At 46.4% G+C, this 16816-nt stretch overlaps 1 protein-coding gene across 9 annotated transcripts in view; it reads left to right on the forward strand.

Annotated features, from left to right (window-relative positions):
- Positions 1-16816, forward strand: part of TENM2 (teneurin transmembrane protein 2) — a 1214660-nt gene that overhangs the window by 772728 nt on the left and 425116 nt on the right. The window contains exons 1-2 of one of the 9 annotated variants that reach the window (XM_005870587.2): positions 11189-11568; positions 12121-12203. The exons of 6 other annotated variants lie outside the window; for them this stretch is intronic. In XM_005870587.2, coding sequence (XP_005870649.1) covers positions 12164-12203 — 40 coding nt within the window. In that variant the 5' untranslated portion in view covers positions 11189-11568; positions 12121-12163. Of the gene's footprint in view, positions 1-11188; positions 11569-12120; positions 12204-16816 lie in introns of those variants that run through there. 2 more of the 9 variants (XM_005870585.2, XM_014543190.1) reach the window with 2 other exon arrangements.

Below are 16816 nucleotides of genomic sequence, written 5' to 3' on the forward strand. Positions count from 1 at the left end.
GATAACTAGTGGTAAAGAGGCTCTTTGTGTGATTGCTCATGCAGATTCCCACCAGGAATGAGGTGTCTGTCTCATTTCCCTGGAGCAATGTGAAAACCTCCCTGAGCTGTGGCTCCCGCACCTGTGGTACGTTAGATTCATTAGAGAGCTTTTCAAATCTGAATGCCCAGGTCACACCCCAAACCAGTGAAATTGGAGGGGCTGGGGAAGGGATCAGGCATCTCCCTAGGTCACAGTGGTCGGCAAACTGCGGCTCGCGAGCCACATGCGGCTCTTTGGCCCCTTGAGTGTGGCCACAAAGTTTCAATCGCACTGTACGTGTGCACCCGCACCTGGTATTTTGTGGAAGAGCCACACTCAAGGGGCCGCAGTTTGCCAACCACTGCCCTAGGAGATTCCCACGTGCACCTGTTTGGAAAACACAGTCGTGGGGTTTTAAAGCAACAGATACCACTGCTGTGAACACTAGTTTCCAGAATGGCCACATTCACTGGATTAAATGAACACCACCCAATCCTTAGTCAGAACGGCTCTTGAGAATCATCAGATGTAGTCTGAGATATCTGGGTTCAAATCCGGCTTTTCCATTTACCAGGTGATGAGTCCTGAGCTGGTTAGTGTCTTAGCTTCTGTAAGGTTCAGTTTCCTCATCTATGAAACCACTAGTAACCTCTACCCCATGGAGCTTCTGGAAGGAAATACGGAGAAAGTGTTTGGCAGAACACAATTCCCTTCCATTATTACATTTATTGAAAAGGGACAGAAACCTCTAGTCTTTTCTATCCTGCCTTTAAGAATTTGTGTTGTGTTGTTTTCACATCTAAAAGGGTGGGGGAAAAATGTATCCCAGTCAAGGATGCAAAAGTTTGAAGTTTTCTTTGTGATTAAATATATTTGTTCCCTTAAGTATTGGTAGTCCCAGGAGGAGGTAGCTCATGCAGTCAATCAGTTCTCCAGGCAAGATTTGCTAAGTATCTGTGACAATAGCTCATCAATCCTAAAATGCACTGACTTGCAAAATAACTCACTGTTATTTTATGTCTGAATAAAGAGGGGGAACCTTTGCCAATTAACATACGATGTGCCATCAGTTGTAAGAGGAATCCCTATTTCATAAACGTTCCAATGAGCCACAAAATAGACATCACAGAACTGGTGGTATGTGATCTTGTCCGAGATGCTAGGCATAGGATGCAGAGTGACACAAGACACTGATTCAGTTAGTGGAGGCAGCAAAGGACCAAGCCCCACAGAGGACTTATGCCTCTCCTCCTGAGAAGAGAGTTGCCTCCAGTTTCATCAGGAGAAAATTCTTTTTCATGCCTCTTTCAGATTATTAAATGCTGTCCACTCACCACCATTTCACCTTTGAGAAATTCAGTGACCTGTTTAAATGGTCCCCATTTCCAAGTCACTTGTCTTCAAACAGGGTCAGTTTAGATGGTTGTATGTCATCCCACCCAACAATGGGAGAGTCAAAATGGCTCATGGTCTACATCTCAGCAGATCACAGGAGCCACAAAACAGGAAGAGGTTCAACGCCAGAAGGAATCCAGTTTGATGGTCACGTGATCTTTGTTCCTCAAACCTTCCCATTCAACAGGAGATTGTGTTGTAATCCCAAATGGATCCAAATATAAGCTTGGAAAACATTTTCTGAATACAGCCTTTGGCTCACTCGTTATATACTAATATAGATATGCCCTCATTTCTCTCCTTTCATGAAAGCCCCCTTGCCCAGAAATGTGCCTGCATTTACTAATTTTTTTTTTATGTAGCTGCCTAAATAAGTCCCCATGGGCAGCAAGGTGTTTGGGGAAATTTTTGGAACCGGCAACATAATTGATTTTGAATTACCCTGTTAAAATGCAACCTTTGTATTTAGTTTGGGAAATTAATGTTTTGGCGACAGAAAACAAATCCAAAAGGAAAGAGAGAGAGAGAAATAATAGCCCCTTCAAATCCAAATGAGAATCTCACTGAGGGCGTCTTGGTGTGCCATGCCGGGGGCCCTGCCCCGGTCCACAGTGCTGTCCCTCGGAAGGTGAGCAATTTAGAGAATGAACCTGCTCTGCGGTTGGGTAGGAGGGTGGGTGCCCATGTTAGATCATTAAGGAAATGATCTTATTAGTCCCTCTTATTATGGAAGCCTCCTTAAGAACTGGCAGTGTGTATGTAGACTTTGAACCTGCCTGATAAAAAGTGGGTCTTGTCAAACAGCTCCAGCTCCTAGTGAAAAGGCCGAACGCTGTTGGTCTAGAATCATCCAATCCCCAGTGCAAACATGTCTCTAAGCTTCTGTTTGCATACTCCGGAAGAAAAAGAAGACTTTCTCATTTGCCCTGACTCTGGCACACATAGCATTCCAGGGGACGGCAGCTCCCACGGAAATTACCGGAGTCACTGAGTGTTAACGGCACACGTAGAAAGGCAGAAGTTTCCTGCGTGACCTGACATGTAAACCTGCCCATTGCCACCGCTTGGGTCCTTTTATTTATTTAACTCTCTGAACGGACCCGGTGCTTCAGTTTTTCTGCCATCACTTGTCTGAGCTGACCCCGTCTGGAAGTTGTAAGGCTGAGATTTTGACAGCTCTGTCATTTTCATGGCTGCGCAGGGGGGTGTCGAGCTCACAGGATTATTGCTCTCCAGGAATACTTCACTCCAGAATCAAGCAGAAGGTCAAGAGAGACAGAGAGAGAGAGAAAAACTCTAATTAAGGCAGAAAAGGCAGACATGGGCCATAAAACGCACATGCGACTTCAGGGAGGGCCTCGTGTTTGTGTCCAAGTGCAACCATCGGCCCCAGTCAGGGGCCGCACTTGTCGCAAATGGACAACAACAAAATTGCCATTAGAGTGAGCGGCTCCTTAAGAACTGGCTTCATTCTCTGCTCCTACCTGGCTATTAAGGCGCCCCTCAAATCAGATTAAGGCAAGGCGCTGTAACACATAGCTTGATTAGAGCAATGGAAAGAGAGTGAGCTCTTGCCTTGCATTTGCTGCCTTTGTTCCAAAGATGTGTGACTTCTGGGGACCAGCCTGGTGTGTAATGCAACCAGACAGTAGTGCCCAAATAGAATTAAAAGGCAGGATGAGATTTATTCCTCTGGGAATGGAACTGAGAAGAGCCTTACTCTAAACTTGTATGTTGGGTCCCTGCTCTAAGGCACCATGTAGAAACCCCAGACACTCAAACTGCTTTAGTCCAGTTGAAGTCATCAAATCCCATCTGAGACCTACTATGTGCCAAACATTGGACAAGACATTAGTGGTTCAACAGAGTCACAGAGAGGAGGAGCTTCATGTCTAATGGGGCTTAAGGCAGGCGACCAAATAATGTTACTATAAGGTGACAAATGCAATAATAACTTGTTAAAATTGCTGCGTACCTACTCTGTGCTAGTGGTCACTGTTCTAAGTGCTTTACAGAGAATAAGTCTTTTAATGTAAATGTTAGACTCTCATGCCTGGAGCTTGAAGAATATGCAAAGGTGTTTAAATGGGTCTTGAAGGATATAAGGAAATATTTCCTTTGTCTAAGAAGGAAATAGAGAAAAACTAGATATTACTGTTCAGTGTGGCATACGATGTGATCATCCAAGAAGCGAGGTACTCCTGCAGCTGAAAGCAGGAGCCAGGTGCTGGAGAGGAGCTAAGGATAACGGGATGGATGAAGGTTTGGTCCCATAGGTGCTGACACCATGGAGAATTTTTAAGCAGGGGTGACATTCAAACCCTTTTTCGGAGCAGTGCCAATCTTTGATGGCCCAGTGTCATGACTGAGGGACAAGGCAAATGAGAAAGGCAGTGGCAAGGGAGGGGGGAGAGAAGAAGCAGTAATGAGTTGGAGAGCCATAATGAGATGACCAGAATGGCACCGAGGCTGGTGAAAGTGTCCCCAAGACTTACTAGTGCAGAAGAGGTAGACACAGGGTGAGACTGAGGAAGTTAAATTCATTTCCTCCTTAACCATTTTGCTGCAGATTCAACTCTCCTTTGTCCTTCTGTTTGGCAGCCCCTGGAAACTCAGAGGTTTGCCTCCAGCACTGGAAAGGGTCAGAGTTTCCTGGGGACCCTTGCTGGGCTGAGTGGCTCCCTTTGCCTCCTGAGCAGGGGCCCAGCCCTCCATTCTGAGGAAGACTGTGTGCATCCTAGTTATGGGGGCAGGGCACCGTGTTATATGATTGTAAATGTCTCTGAAATGTGTCCGGTAGTGAAAGGAAGAGTCCAACCAACCCAGATGGATGACTCGGGAGGCCTTCAGAGGACGGAGGAACATTACGTGAGGGCCCAGGGTTCGAGAGAGGGTCTCTTTGCTGGAGAGCTTACCAATTCTATACACACACACACACACACACACACACGCACGCACTGAACCAAGCTAAGCCTCGCTCCTGCAAAGCTCCAATGCTCATCTCCATAGTGCTATTGTGGAAAGAACATGGGAGCTTTGGAGGAGCAGGAAGAATCCATGCCTGTTGAAAACTTGGATTCTGCTTTGGAGCTTACCACCAGGTAGCATCCTCTCTGCTCCCCATGCAGCGCCACGATGAAGAGCAAACCTTCCACTGACAATAAGCTCGAGGCCTGCAACCTGCGCCTCACTGGCTCTTCTGCAGCCTGAGCAGGCTCCGCCGTTCAGTCCACACCCCCTCCCACCTCCCCCACTGCACCAAGCTCTCAGGAGCCTCCTTCATCATTGCAGGCCCGTAGTAGAGCCTCCACACGTCCTAACCACATATCAGCTTTCTAAATTGAGAAGGTGATGAATTTTTAAATTCTCGAACTGCTCTGTAATAATCTTTCCACCACCCTACACATTACGATGCAGGAAAGCAACAGATGTGTTTTCTTAGGACTCTGGGAACATGAAATATTGATGGGGGAAGGGAGCGTGGCCGTGGCGTTGAGGTTCGCCTAAAAGGAAGGGAGCCGCTCGCATCCCAGCCTCTCATTTTCCATCTTTTGCTTCTGACACTTTGGACGTGAAAAGGCCCCAAACCCAGGATACCCAGGGCTACTTCAGCGAAAGCTCTTAAAAATCGGCGCAGTGAAATCTGCCTAAAAACGTCTTTATCAGTCTCCGGGGACCAATTGCTACTGCGGCTAACACACATTTGATCTATACAAATGAGTTTTCCTTTGTCCCCAAGGAACCTCTCTGAACACTGTGGATTTACATGGTGCCAAGCCCAAGTAGCCTGTCGGAAAATAAATAGCATTTTAACACATTCACGTTTCCGTCCCCGGGATGAAAAGTAGCATAAGGGCTCTTCTCTGAGTTTTCTATCTGGGCCATAGGACATAATCAAAACTTCATTTTTAAAGCATTTCTTTTCATGGCGACATTTCACTCCGAGGCACTGAATTCTGAAAAGAAGAGGTGCAAAGCAGAGATTGTGCTGGTTCAAAGAAAAAAATAAAGGCTCACATTTCATCTAGGACAGTATTTCCAAACACACATTCGAGCACCATGTGGGTATAATGTGTATGGTATAATAGGCAAGGTGTCCTTAAGAGGCACAGAGCTGAAATTTTTAATTGTAATATTTATTTATTGTCATGCGTATTATGTGTGTATATATATACACATATTGATATGTATATACAGGGTGGGAAAAAGTAGGTTTTCAGTTGTGAGTACACAAAACAAATTATCCTTGTATTCTTGTTTGTTAATTATAGTATTATTTTCCATACAAACAACTATAAACCTACATTGGCCCACCCCTGTAAGTAGTTACGTATTGCTAACACTTTTTTTCTCATTGGTATTATTTTATTTATTAACTAGAGAGGTGGAGACACACCCAGAAGTTCAACTGTTTATCTTTTTCCCCACATTGGGTTATAATTAATTTTAAAATCTTTATTGTTGAATGTATTACGTAAGTCCCCCTTTATTCCACATTGACCTCTTCTAACCCATCCTATTGTCTGTGTCCATGGGTTATGCATATATGCATACAAGTTCTTCGGTCCATCTCTTCCCACATACACCCAACCTTGCCTTCCCTCTGAGATTCGACAATCTATTTATTTTGTTCTTTAGATTCTACATATGACAAGGTCATGTGATACTTGTCTTTCTCTGACTGGCTTATTTCTCACTTAGCATGATACTCTGCACTATGATTTCATGGATATTATTAGCGAGGATGAGGCTAAAGTTAGAAACAATAAGTCAACTTGAAGAAAAAATATTAAGGGAAAGAGCCAAGGACCTGGTGGAAAGTCAAGTGCAGGGAAGGACTGGATAGAGCAAAAACCCAGAAGGTGGTGGGGCAATGACTGACATCTGGTAAATGCCCATCTAGGGAAATTGCCCACATACATAGTTAGGAGCATCAGGACTGGCTCTGCCCTTCCCTGGCCCGTGGTTGTAGGGGGGAATTGAGCTGACATCCCCTGCAGAATCACAGGCCACCACTGATTCCCTGTGACTCAACGAATTTGAACCACAACCCCCTGTTGTCTAAAGTCCTGTTTCCTTTGTGCAGAGAATTGCACATGCGTGGTACCTAAATCCCCCCTGTCATATCAACCTGAAATGCTGTAAGGCAGGACATTGCCTGCCGCTCAGCAGACACACCTTTCAGAGACGAGACCTCCAGGCGAGTGGGCTCTGTGCTGGATTCTCAGGTGCAAGAGGAGGGTTCTAACTCCCTAGGATGGATCCCAGCTGAGATGAAAAGATGGTGATAGTAGTGCCTGGCTCCTGAGGCTTTAGGACATGCCAGGCATGGAGCATGAAGTGTGTCTGTATGTATCGGTATGTAGATATAGAAAGAAACATAATAGGTGTAGGGTTCGGTGCTTTCCGCTGTTTCAGGCATCCCCTGTGGTGTGGGGACATATCCCACTATTGTATACTGCCCTGCACCTCTGCTACTTTAACATCTCCCGCCACCATTTAAAGATAGCCTTCAACAATTGCTTGCCTCAATGGAAACAGGAAGTAGGTGCTGCAGGCGGTTTCTTGTGTTGTTCTGGAAGCAATGACAGTTTCCCAATGCTGCTGCCAGTGAGACAAGCCTATGCCTTGTAGTAGTCTCAGTATATATTTAAGGATATTCATCATTAGGAATTGAGTTCAAGCTTCCAGGTGGAAAATAAAAAAACACCTAGAATGACCACCAAGAGTGCCTCCCTATTATTTACACACACACACACACACACACACACACACACACACACACACACAAACACACACACACAAAAGGCCTGTATGGTAAGACTAACTTTCCAACCCCACATGATATAAAAGTACACATGGCCCAGCAAAGTCAGCATTACCCTCAGGTCAACCATACCTGGTAAGAGAAGACATGTTCAACTTAATGCTGGCTAATTCAGTATGTACCGTGGAGGGAAAAAGAAGGAAAATGTGAACTTAATGAGGTGAAATCATGACTTGTATTGGAAAGTGATTAGCTGGGATCTGGGCAGTGACTACAGTGGGGCCATGTTACAACTTGATCTGGCTGGTGTGTTTCAGAAGGACTCATAATTCATGTTTCAACTGGAGAAATAGCTTTGGCGCATGATGCAACACACGGCATTTTTGTTCAGGTGGTTGGACAAGAAGCAGAAAAAGAGGTTGTTTGAGAATCTGATTGAGAAAAGGATCTCAGCTATTTCCATGTACTCCAGCTGTGCCCAGGGATGTAGTCACAATGCATGTGGGCATTTTGTAGCAGTAAAATGTTGTAGAATCTATTTCCCTGGAAGATTCATAATTTTGATGGTCCTTGTTTATGGAAGCAAGAAGCATGGTTAGTACTTTAAAAACACACATGTTCAAGCCCGCCCAGTGTGGCTCAGTGGTTGAGCATTGATCTATGAACCAGGAGGTTACAGTTCAATTCCCAGTCAGGGCACATGCCTGGGTTTCAGGCTTGATTTCCAGTGGGGTGTGTGCAGGAAGCAGCCTATCAACGATTCTCTCTCATCACTGATGTTTCTATCTCTCCCTCCCTCTCCCTTCCTCTCTAAAATCAATAAAAATATATATCAGGCACAACCAAATTCAAGCCCTCCTGTGTTTATATGAAACAGGATGTAATTCTCTGTGAACTGTATCCTTAGAGAAGAGACACGTGGACAAACGTGTATTTCTCAAAAGTATTAGTAATAATGAATGTATGTCCTCATTCAATGGCAATGCAGCCTTTATAATATATGAAGAGTTTGAAGTACCACTCTTCTCATTCAAAAGGTTTAGAAACTTCTATTGAAGCCCTTAGATAGTAAAATGGCTTCACACACTACACACACACACACACACACACACAGGCACGTGGGAACTCATTTACAGAGAACATTAAAATGAAATTTTAAAGCAATCACATTCTGAAAAAAAAAGTTGCATTCTTTATGAAGGACTTGTCCCTATATTCACAGTATTAAAGCAGAGGGACTGATGGAATCGAAACCAATTTGTGGGACAATGAAGTAAAAGTCTGGCTGTGAGTTCCACTGGTTTTCACTTTAGCCTTGTAGGGGGATGGGAGGAGCATTGAAAAGGAAGTCAGAACTGTGGGTTCCCATCCATCTGTGCTGGGGGACAGAAAACTGGGTGGACCTTAATCTCTCCAACCCTCCTTGTCCTTTTCAACAAAATGGCAGTTTTGTATTAGATTAGAGTTTCCCAACCTCCGTTCCTCAGAGCTTGGAGCAGGGAGGGTGTAATTAAGAGGATGGTGGTTCCAAGGAAGGGACTTCAGGCCTTGCTTTAAATAGCAAGACTCTGAAATAGGTTTCGTTTATAGTTCAATCACCAGAAAGGTGTTAGGTTGGAATCTCCTTTAAAAAAAAATGCCTCATGATCCTCCCCTTAATACTTACAGTTTTTGTACTCCTTTTAATTTTTATCGACATCTCTGTCATGGGACAGCTCATCTGCACATGTTTGTTGAAGGCAAATGATAGTGATGACTATAGTACTTTGCACACAGATTGTCAATAGCAATCTGATTGCACAGGGAGCGCTTAGAGAGGGGCTCAGGCCTCCGTGAACCAGCCGGAGTACATTTTGCACCACTTAACTGATCACCTTTTGAGCCATTTAACTAATCATCTTTTGAAAATTCACAATAGCCAAGGTTTATTAGGAGCTCACAAGGTTCTGGGCTTAGTACTTTGCATTTCTCATGGAATCCTCAAAATCCTTGACCTTGGTCTCATTACCCATAGTTCACAGATGAGGAAACAAAGGCTCAGGGAGGCTGAACAACACGTCCAAGGCCACAAATTAGCAAATGACTGGCAGTCCCCCAGGCCTTTCCCACACTTAAGCTCTGGAGAACAGCAAGAGGGTCCCCAGGGATCCACGCCAGGACTTGTAGGCTGAGGTCAGCCTCTAAGCTGATTATTGCTTAGTTATTAGAGGAATAAAATGTTTTATTGAATAAGCTTTCTCCCAAAGCTTCCTCTGTTCTCATCACTCTGGTGAGTTGCTTCTAAGTCCGTTCCAAGAGAAGTGATAATGTGAGTTAGATTCTTCAGCAGAGAGGATGGGAAATACTGCTTCTCGCTGGGACCACAGTTGTGCCCACATGCAGTCAAGGTCTCCATCAAGGTCAGTGGGCTGGATGACCCAGCGTTCCGGGTCTAGGAAGCCAGTATTCAAACTTGAAATCATCCCAAAGGGCAACTCTACTTTTCTATTCATCAGATCTTTGGGTGCCTGGTAGTTGTATCCTATTGTGTGGTGTGTATATGTATATGTGTGTTCACCCTATCATACTACCTTTCATCTGTGTATTGTTGAGCAGAGCCCTGCTGCTTCATGCACTGGAGCTAATCCCCCACCGCTTTGCTATTGTGTGTATATCACAGAGAAGGTTTGCCCCCACACACACCCACCCCCACCCCGGGCTCTGCTCCACTGACCTACCCTTGTTCTCTACCATTGTTTCCATGTCAGACACCAATTTTCCATCCATGGTGTCTGAATTGGAATGGACTAAGTCACTAGAAGTGACAGTCACTTGAAAAAATAAAAGTGGCAGCCCAGCTGGTGTGGCTCAGTGGTTGAGCATCGACCTATGAACCAGGAGGTAACAAATAGTTAGATCCCCAGTCAGGGCATATGTCCGGGTTGCAGGCTCAAACCGCAGTAGGGGGCATGTAGGAGGCAGCCAATCAATGATTCTCTCTCATCATTGATGTTTCTCTTTCTCTCTCTCCTCCCCCCCCTTTCTTCTCTCTGAAATCAATAAAAACATACATTAAAAAATAAAAATGGCAAAACACAGGTATGCATATTTAAAGGAAGCCTTTGGAGAGAAGCAAGTTGCAAGAAGAGCTTCTTCTTGTACCCTGGGATGAGACAACTGATTTTCCCCCAGCCAACACCACGCCTAGATACACTGACTTAACCAGAGGTCCTGCCACTCAATGGTGGTCTCAGTAAGCGGTGCCTGGGGCTTTCCCAGAGTGAAGTCACCTTGGCCGGCCAAGCAGGGACTCTCTAGCTAGACCCCAGGGGAATTCGTGGGCTCCCTGCTCCTGCAGAGAAGGAAGTTTCTGTCATCCCCCTTCATTCTCTATATGCACTTATGGGTCCCTCTGCCCGTGGCTGCTATGCCCAGCTCGCCAAGTGCTGTCGAGCTGTGGGCAGGAAGGGAAAGGGTGGACCGCAACTTTGAGACTTGTTCATTTCCCTGAAGAGGAGACTTGGGGACAGAACCATTGCTCTACTTGGCTAAGTGTGTGGTCTTCCCATCTAAGGCTGTGCCTTCAATGGGGCACGGAGGAGCACTTGTTGGGTGAGTGTGAATGCTCTCCATCCAGCTCCGAAGGGTAGTCATGTTGCCAAAAGCTTTCTCCTTCCCCGAACAGCCCATTCTAAATCAATCTTCCATGAATTCATCAAAATGGCTGTCGTGGCACCTCAGCGTTGCTGCCTCCGTGTCAATGCCCCCAACCCAGGGAGGCCGCTGGCAGGGTGCTTCCCAGGCTGTCATCCTAACTCTCCGCCCTGGAGTTTCTTCCATCCACTCCAGGGAAAGGGTCCTTTTCCCTCGGCTCCTTGGCCACGGTGGCCACGTGTCAGCGCTCTCCTGGCTCCTGAGAGATGAGTTGGGACACGCCTCAAAGTGCTTGTGTTGCCTCTGAAAGAGGTGGAACGGGGAAGAGCGAGGGGAAAATATATGTGGGAACGGTTTAATTGTCTCCATGAGGATTCTTAGTAATCAGGATGCCAGTGTGTGTTTTCCAGAGCCTAGAGCTGACATAAATAATGTAGCGTGGCTCGCTCTGTGCAGGCTTGCTGAGGAATGCTGATGGAGAGAGCCAAACGGGGATCTGAGGCTCCCGGCTCCCGGTGCAGCCTTTAAAATCCTTTTATTGAGTAGTAGTGTTGAAACCACACCCGGGCCTCGGCGGGCGGGCGGTGGATGCCAGGAGAAGCCGACAGAGGAGAAACTTTAGGGGGAGCTGCCTCGCTGGGTGTTTTGGAGGATGCGAATCTGGATGGCTCCAGGGAATGACTGGTTAATTTCATGTTGCGTCCCTAATCCCAGAAGGAGCAGGACGGTTCTGACAAGGCCCTGAAAGCCCGGTAAGTGTGCCGCTGTCGCCACCAAGATAGGACTGGCCCCTCCAACATAGTTAAAAGCATCGTGCTAGCCTTTTAGAGCCTCTTGCCTTAATGGGAAGAGCCAAACGAGCTTTGCGGGACAGCTAGCCCCGAATGAAGTCCTGCCGCTTAAGCTCCTTTAAAGGCTAAGTGTGCACCAGGGAGGGCAGGAGGGACCGCATATGCCACAGTTCATGTGCAGGGAGGAAACAAGAGTATCTTTACGTGGGATTTTTGCAGGAGGTCTGCCAAGCCAGATATCCAAGTGAAGAGCCTTGCAGATTTTGATTTAAAGTAGAACTTAAGCCCTGTCTTGGCCACAAACCATAACAGTGAGGGCAAAGGAGGGGAGGGGAGAGGGATGGAGTCGAGGGGTGTTAGAAATAATTGTGGTGGTTCATGTTTGAGGGACAGGTTCTGGGCATTCTGTTAAAAAGACAGCTTTTTCTTGCTTTGACTCTGGTGGTTTAGAGAAGGACCTCAGGGAATATTTTTGTTGTGTTCTTTTTTTTTTCTTTTTCCTTTTTGATTAAGGCACTTGGGGTCTAGAAAAGAAGATTAAAGCAGGATCCGTTTAATGTATTTAGTTTGCCTCCCAGACATGAAGCTTCAGAATGGTGAGTGTCAATTATATTCCTCGTGTTTGGGGTAGCTGGCTGGGGAAAGGGTTCTTGAGCAGGAGTTCTGAGCAGGGATCTGTTAGCAAATCCGGGCTGTTTTACAGCTTTTGGCCAGTGATAGGAGCTGGTGGGTCGGCGCAGAAAAAGCATAGATGACACGTTTGGTTGGACTGGAAGGGTCTGTGCGACTTGCCCTTTAAGGGAGGCTGCTTCTGCTGTTGCTGGTTGGACAATTAATTATGGGACCTGGTTTGGAAACCAGGGGTCATGCCCTGCAATTCACAAGAAACGTGTAAAGTTACTTCATTTTTTACTTTCATCCTGGGACATGTGTATGTTCCTCTTTTAAGTTTCTACATAGTTGTTTGGGTTTGTTTGTTTGTTTGTTTATCTGTTTTCTTCTTCATTTAAAAAGTCTCACGTTTTATAAAATAGTATTTGGAAATTTTGTCTGTGGTATGAGCCCCTGGATATATCACGAAGAATTCTAGAAGTTGCTTTGAACCACCTGATTGGTGTTTTTGTTTGTTTGTTTGTTTGTTTGTTTGTTTTGTCTGGGCCTCATTTTCTCCTCTCCCACCTGCTTTGTTTACCTGCTGCTTTAAATGGTTCCATCAGAACTTTTATTCACTCGTCATAAGTGTCTACAAACTTCTCTCTGCTTATGCACATGCTTTCCCAGCTCAGAGCTGTTTTGTGTTCCCTGTCAGTCTCTGTCCTCGTGGGTAAGGACAGCGATTGAGTTTCATTGAGATTGCTGTGGTCTGAAGGATCGGTCTCAGCCGTTTTCTGGCAAGCCTCCCATTCTTTGGGCAATAGCATGCCCGTCTGTGAAATGGGCTGGAGGTCTGGTTGACAGTGTAACACTGCAGCCTTTGGAAGCTTTCGGGTCATGGCTATGAAAGTTGGAAAGAACAAAAAAAATTGTAATAGACAATGACCTAATGGTTGTCTGCAGGCTTTTTCTCTGTAGGCCTGCGTTCAGAAATGTTTGAAACATACCAAAACCGTGCTGCCTGTTGGTTATCATTTATAAGAGCACCAGAAGAAAGTGCATTTTAACTGCAGAGAGAAACGCAACAGTTCTAATAAACAAAACTCCATTTTTATAACCGAAGTGACCTGAAGGAATGTGAGGAATTGATAGAAGGCTGTGGTGCTCGGGTGCAAAGTCACGGCTTCATGTTTAATTTAACAAAACATTAAACATTTCATGTTTAATTTAATGAAACATTAGAGCCCTAGGATTTGTCACCTTCATGACAGGGCGTCAGAACTGTGGGATAGTCTCGGGATATATGTTCTTTCTGCAGAACTCATGGGTGACACCGGATGTGATTCACATCCAACGACTGTTCTGATGGGGGAAAAAGCAAGTAAAACAGTACCAACAACACATTAGGCACGCACTCCTAGTGTAAAATTTTAGGGGGTGCTATTAGCAGGCATTTAGGCAAATCTACTCACATTTGGCATCAGTGCAAAGGCAATCGCGGGTCTACCTTTTGTGCTTCTGAGAAGATGAGCACAGGGATCTACAGGACAAGAAAAGCTGGAAGGTTGGGGCCATTTGTCAGGTGGTAAACTTTTAGTAAACCCATGTGGATTTTTAATGAGCTGTTTAAGAAGGTGGGGTGAGTTGTTCAGGGGAATGGAGTAGATGTATCAGTGAGATAAAGATGGTCACCTGGGGAGAGAGGAGGCCCTGTGCCCTGCGTGGCTGGCCAGGTTTGTTTTTCCCTTTGTCTGGAAAATGTGACTGGATGTTGAGAGTGCTGTTTTGCCGTTGGCTTGTGATGGAAAATTCCCTTTTTTCATATTTCGAAGTGCTGAACCGTGGGTCTGCCCTACCTCCCTGTCTGTATTGCAGATCGGCGGGGCTCTATTTTCGTCTGATGCTTAAAATGTTTAGCTTCTTTCAATGGAAAACACTTTATGTTTGAGCAATAAAGGCAATTGCCAATTCATAAAACATGCATGTATATGTGTACCTGTATGTATTTATACACACACAATATACAAGCATACAACCACACACACAATATGTGCAGGCATACAACCACACACACACACACACACACACACACACACACTCAATATACAGGCATACAACCACACACACACACACACACACACACACACACACACACACACACATTAGGCCTCCATTTGATTTATCTCCTACAGCACTTCCGCAATGTTGTATAAAACACAATGTAGAATTACGCAAGTGCAGTGTTTGTGAGGGCAGGAGTGCTGATACCTCTCTGTGTTATTACACACGCTGCCTGAATGTACGGCTCCTCATATGCCTTGAAGTGGCTGCGACCAGCTGCTTCAGACAGAGATGTCATGTTAATGCAGCTCAGAGGAGCATATGGCACGAGAAAATCGTTATGACAGGGACTGACCTGAAGAGCAAGTTGTTCTTTTAACCTCTTAAAAAAAGTGTTATAACCCCATCCTAAGTAGCAACAGATACTTTATTTAGTCGAATATTTTTTATAGAATAGTTTATTGATTTTTAGAGAAAGAGGGAGAGAGAGATAGAAACACCGATGTGAGAGCACAACATGGATTGGCTTGCCTCCTGCACACCACCTACTGGGGATCGAGCCCGCCACCAGGGCATGTGCCCTTGACTGAGTAATCGAACCAGCAGCCTCCTGGTGCATGGAACAACACCCAACCAACTGAGCCACACCGGCCAGGGCTAGTTGAATAATTTTTTAAACTCTCCTGTAGGTTTGCATTCTGGAATGGAGGTGTAGAAGAGTGCTCTGGGCTAGGGAGCCCTGTTCCCTTAGGGCGGAGCAGGGGAGTGGGGAACCTCAGCTCCACCATGGCAGGGAGGGTGGGTGGATGGTGCCCTGCTTACTCCTCCAGACCTGTTCTCTCGGCCTCCGGGTCTGAGGTCTGAGATCAGCAGGGTAGGATCTGGCTTACCTTGAACAGGTGGGGATGGCACCCACAGGCTCCTCCACCTCAACTGAGAGGTCACCCCAGCATGCTGTCCCTAGATTCAAAGATGGTCCCAGCTGCCCTGTCACATGGCCTGCAGCCTTCGTAACCCCTCTGTGACCACTGCCCTGACCTGTGGGTGGCCCAGAGGTGGCAGAGGTGGATGGTAGCTCTCAGCACCATCACAGGCGCTGGAAGGGAAAGCAAATGAGCCCTAGTCCCCACCTTCAGGAGCTCCTTCCTGATGGGGAAGGGCTGCAGGTAGACATGTATAAAGCATGGTCTTTGCTGCTGGTGCTCGGGCCTGAGGAAGGAGGCCTGCATGGCCGTGGGCACAGGTGGGTGCAGAGGGGCGGGCAGCCAGTCCTCAGGAGGTCAGAATAGGCTTCATCAAGGCCGTCATTCAAGAGAAGTAGCCGGAAGGTTCTGCTGGAAGACATGGGGCAGGGCCTTCCAGGCCCAGAAAACAGCAAACCCTTGGCAGACCAGGGATGTTCAGGTGCTGAGTCCAATAAGGCCAGGACACAGGCCACGAGGAAGGCCAAGAATGGACTGGAAAGATGAGCAAGTCCCTCCACCCCCCGGCTGAACGGCTTTCCACACTGCCCAGTCCACACCACCAGGCAGCTCACTGTGGACGTAAGGAAGACGCTGGGCATAGCAAAGCCACAACGCAGGGGTATGAGAGCCCTTCTGAGCCTTACAGTATCCATGTCTAAGTCACCTTTTAAAAAAAGCGCCTGCTGCCACTGTGTGGCCCAAACAATTAAATGGGGATTGAAGGTCCCAGATGGAGCCTGGGGCTGCGACTTCACAGCCTGTGCAGATGGACAACAGGGTGCCTGATGGCTGACTTGCTTCAAGTTTGAGAAAATTTGAGAGAGGAGCTTTTGGTGTATACATAAGCAGGATGTTTGGAGATAAATTTTCTCCAAAATTCTGTAGTTTTCAAGTGTTTCCACTTGAAAAATCCGGTTGGGTGGGGGGGTTATATCTTGGACTTATATTTGTGCACATTGGAGGTATGTGTGTGTGTGTGTGTGTGTGTGTGTGTGTGTGTGTAAAGGTGTGTGCGTTGGAATCCTTCCCACAGGCAAAGCCATCTGTCTGAAGAATGGATGCTAATACCTGTCCACCCTGTGGGAATACTGTTAAGGATGAGGCCTATATATACAGTGGCCAAGATACAAGCTCAGACCCCGGTTCCACCACCCAGCCAGGACGTCTGTCATCTGCAGGCCTCCTGGCTCAGGCTCCCATTGACTTCCCAGTGCGGCTCCCAGAGCTCCGAGGGCCAGCGGTCTAACCATTGAGCCCTGTGCCTGTTCTTACTCTCCATGCTCACCCACTTGAGTTACTCAGCCCTTTTCCTGGGTGTGTGCAAACAAAAACATCACAAACCAGCAAACACAGAGACAAACTCATCCATCCAAGACCTTCTGGGTGGAGCAAACTGTGCTGAAAGTTTGGGGAAAGGAAGTTTTCTATGCCAGCAATAAAGAATTTCAGATGGAGTATTTGACACCACCTTCTTAAACAGTCCCTGTAACTCAAGGGAGCAAATTCACTAAACATCTGTCCACTGGCACCTGCTCCCTGGCAGTTTCTCTCTCTCTCTCTCTCTCTCTCTCTCTCTCCCTCTCCCTCTC

Source organism: Myotis brandtii, unplaced genomic scaffold (genome assembly GCF_000412655.1).
Source record: "Myotis brandtii unplaced genomic scaffold, ASM41265v1 scaffold32, whole genome shotgun sequence".
Classification (NCBI taxonomy): Eukaryota; Metazoa; Chordata; class Mammalia; order Chiroptera; family Vespertilionidae; genus Myotis; species Myotis brandtii.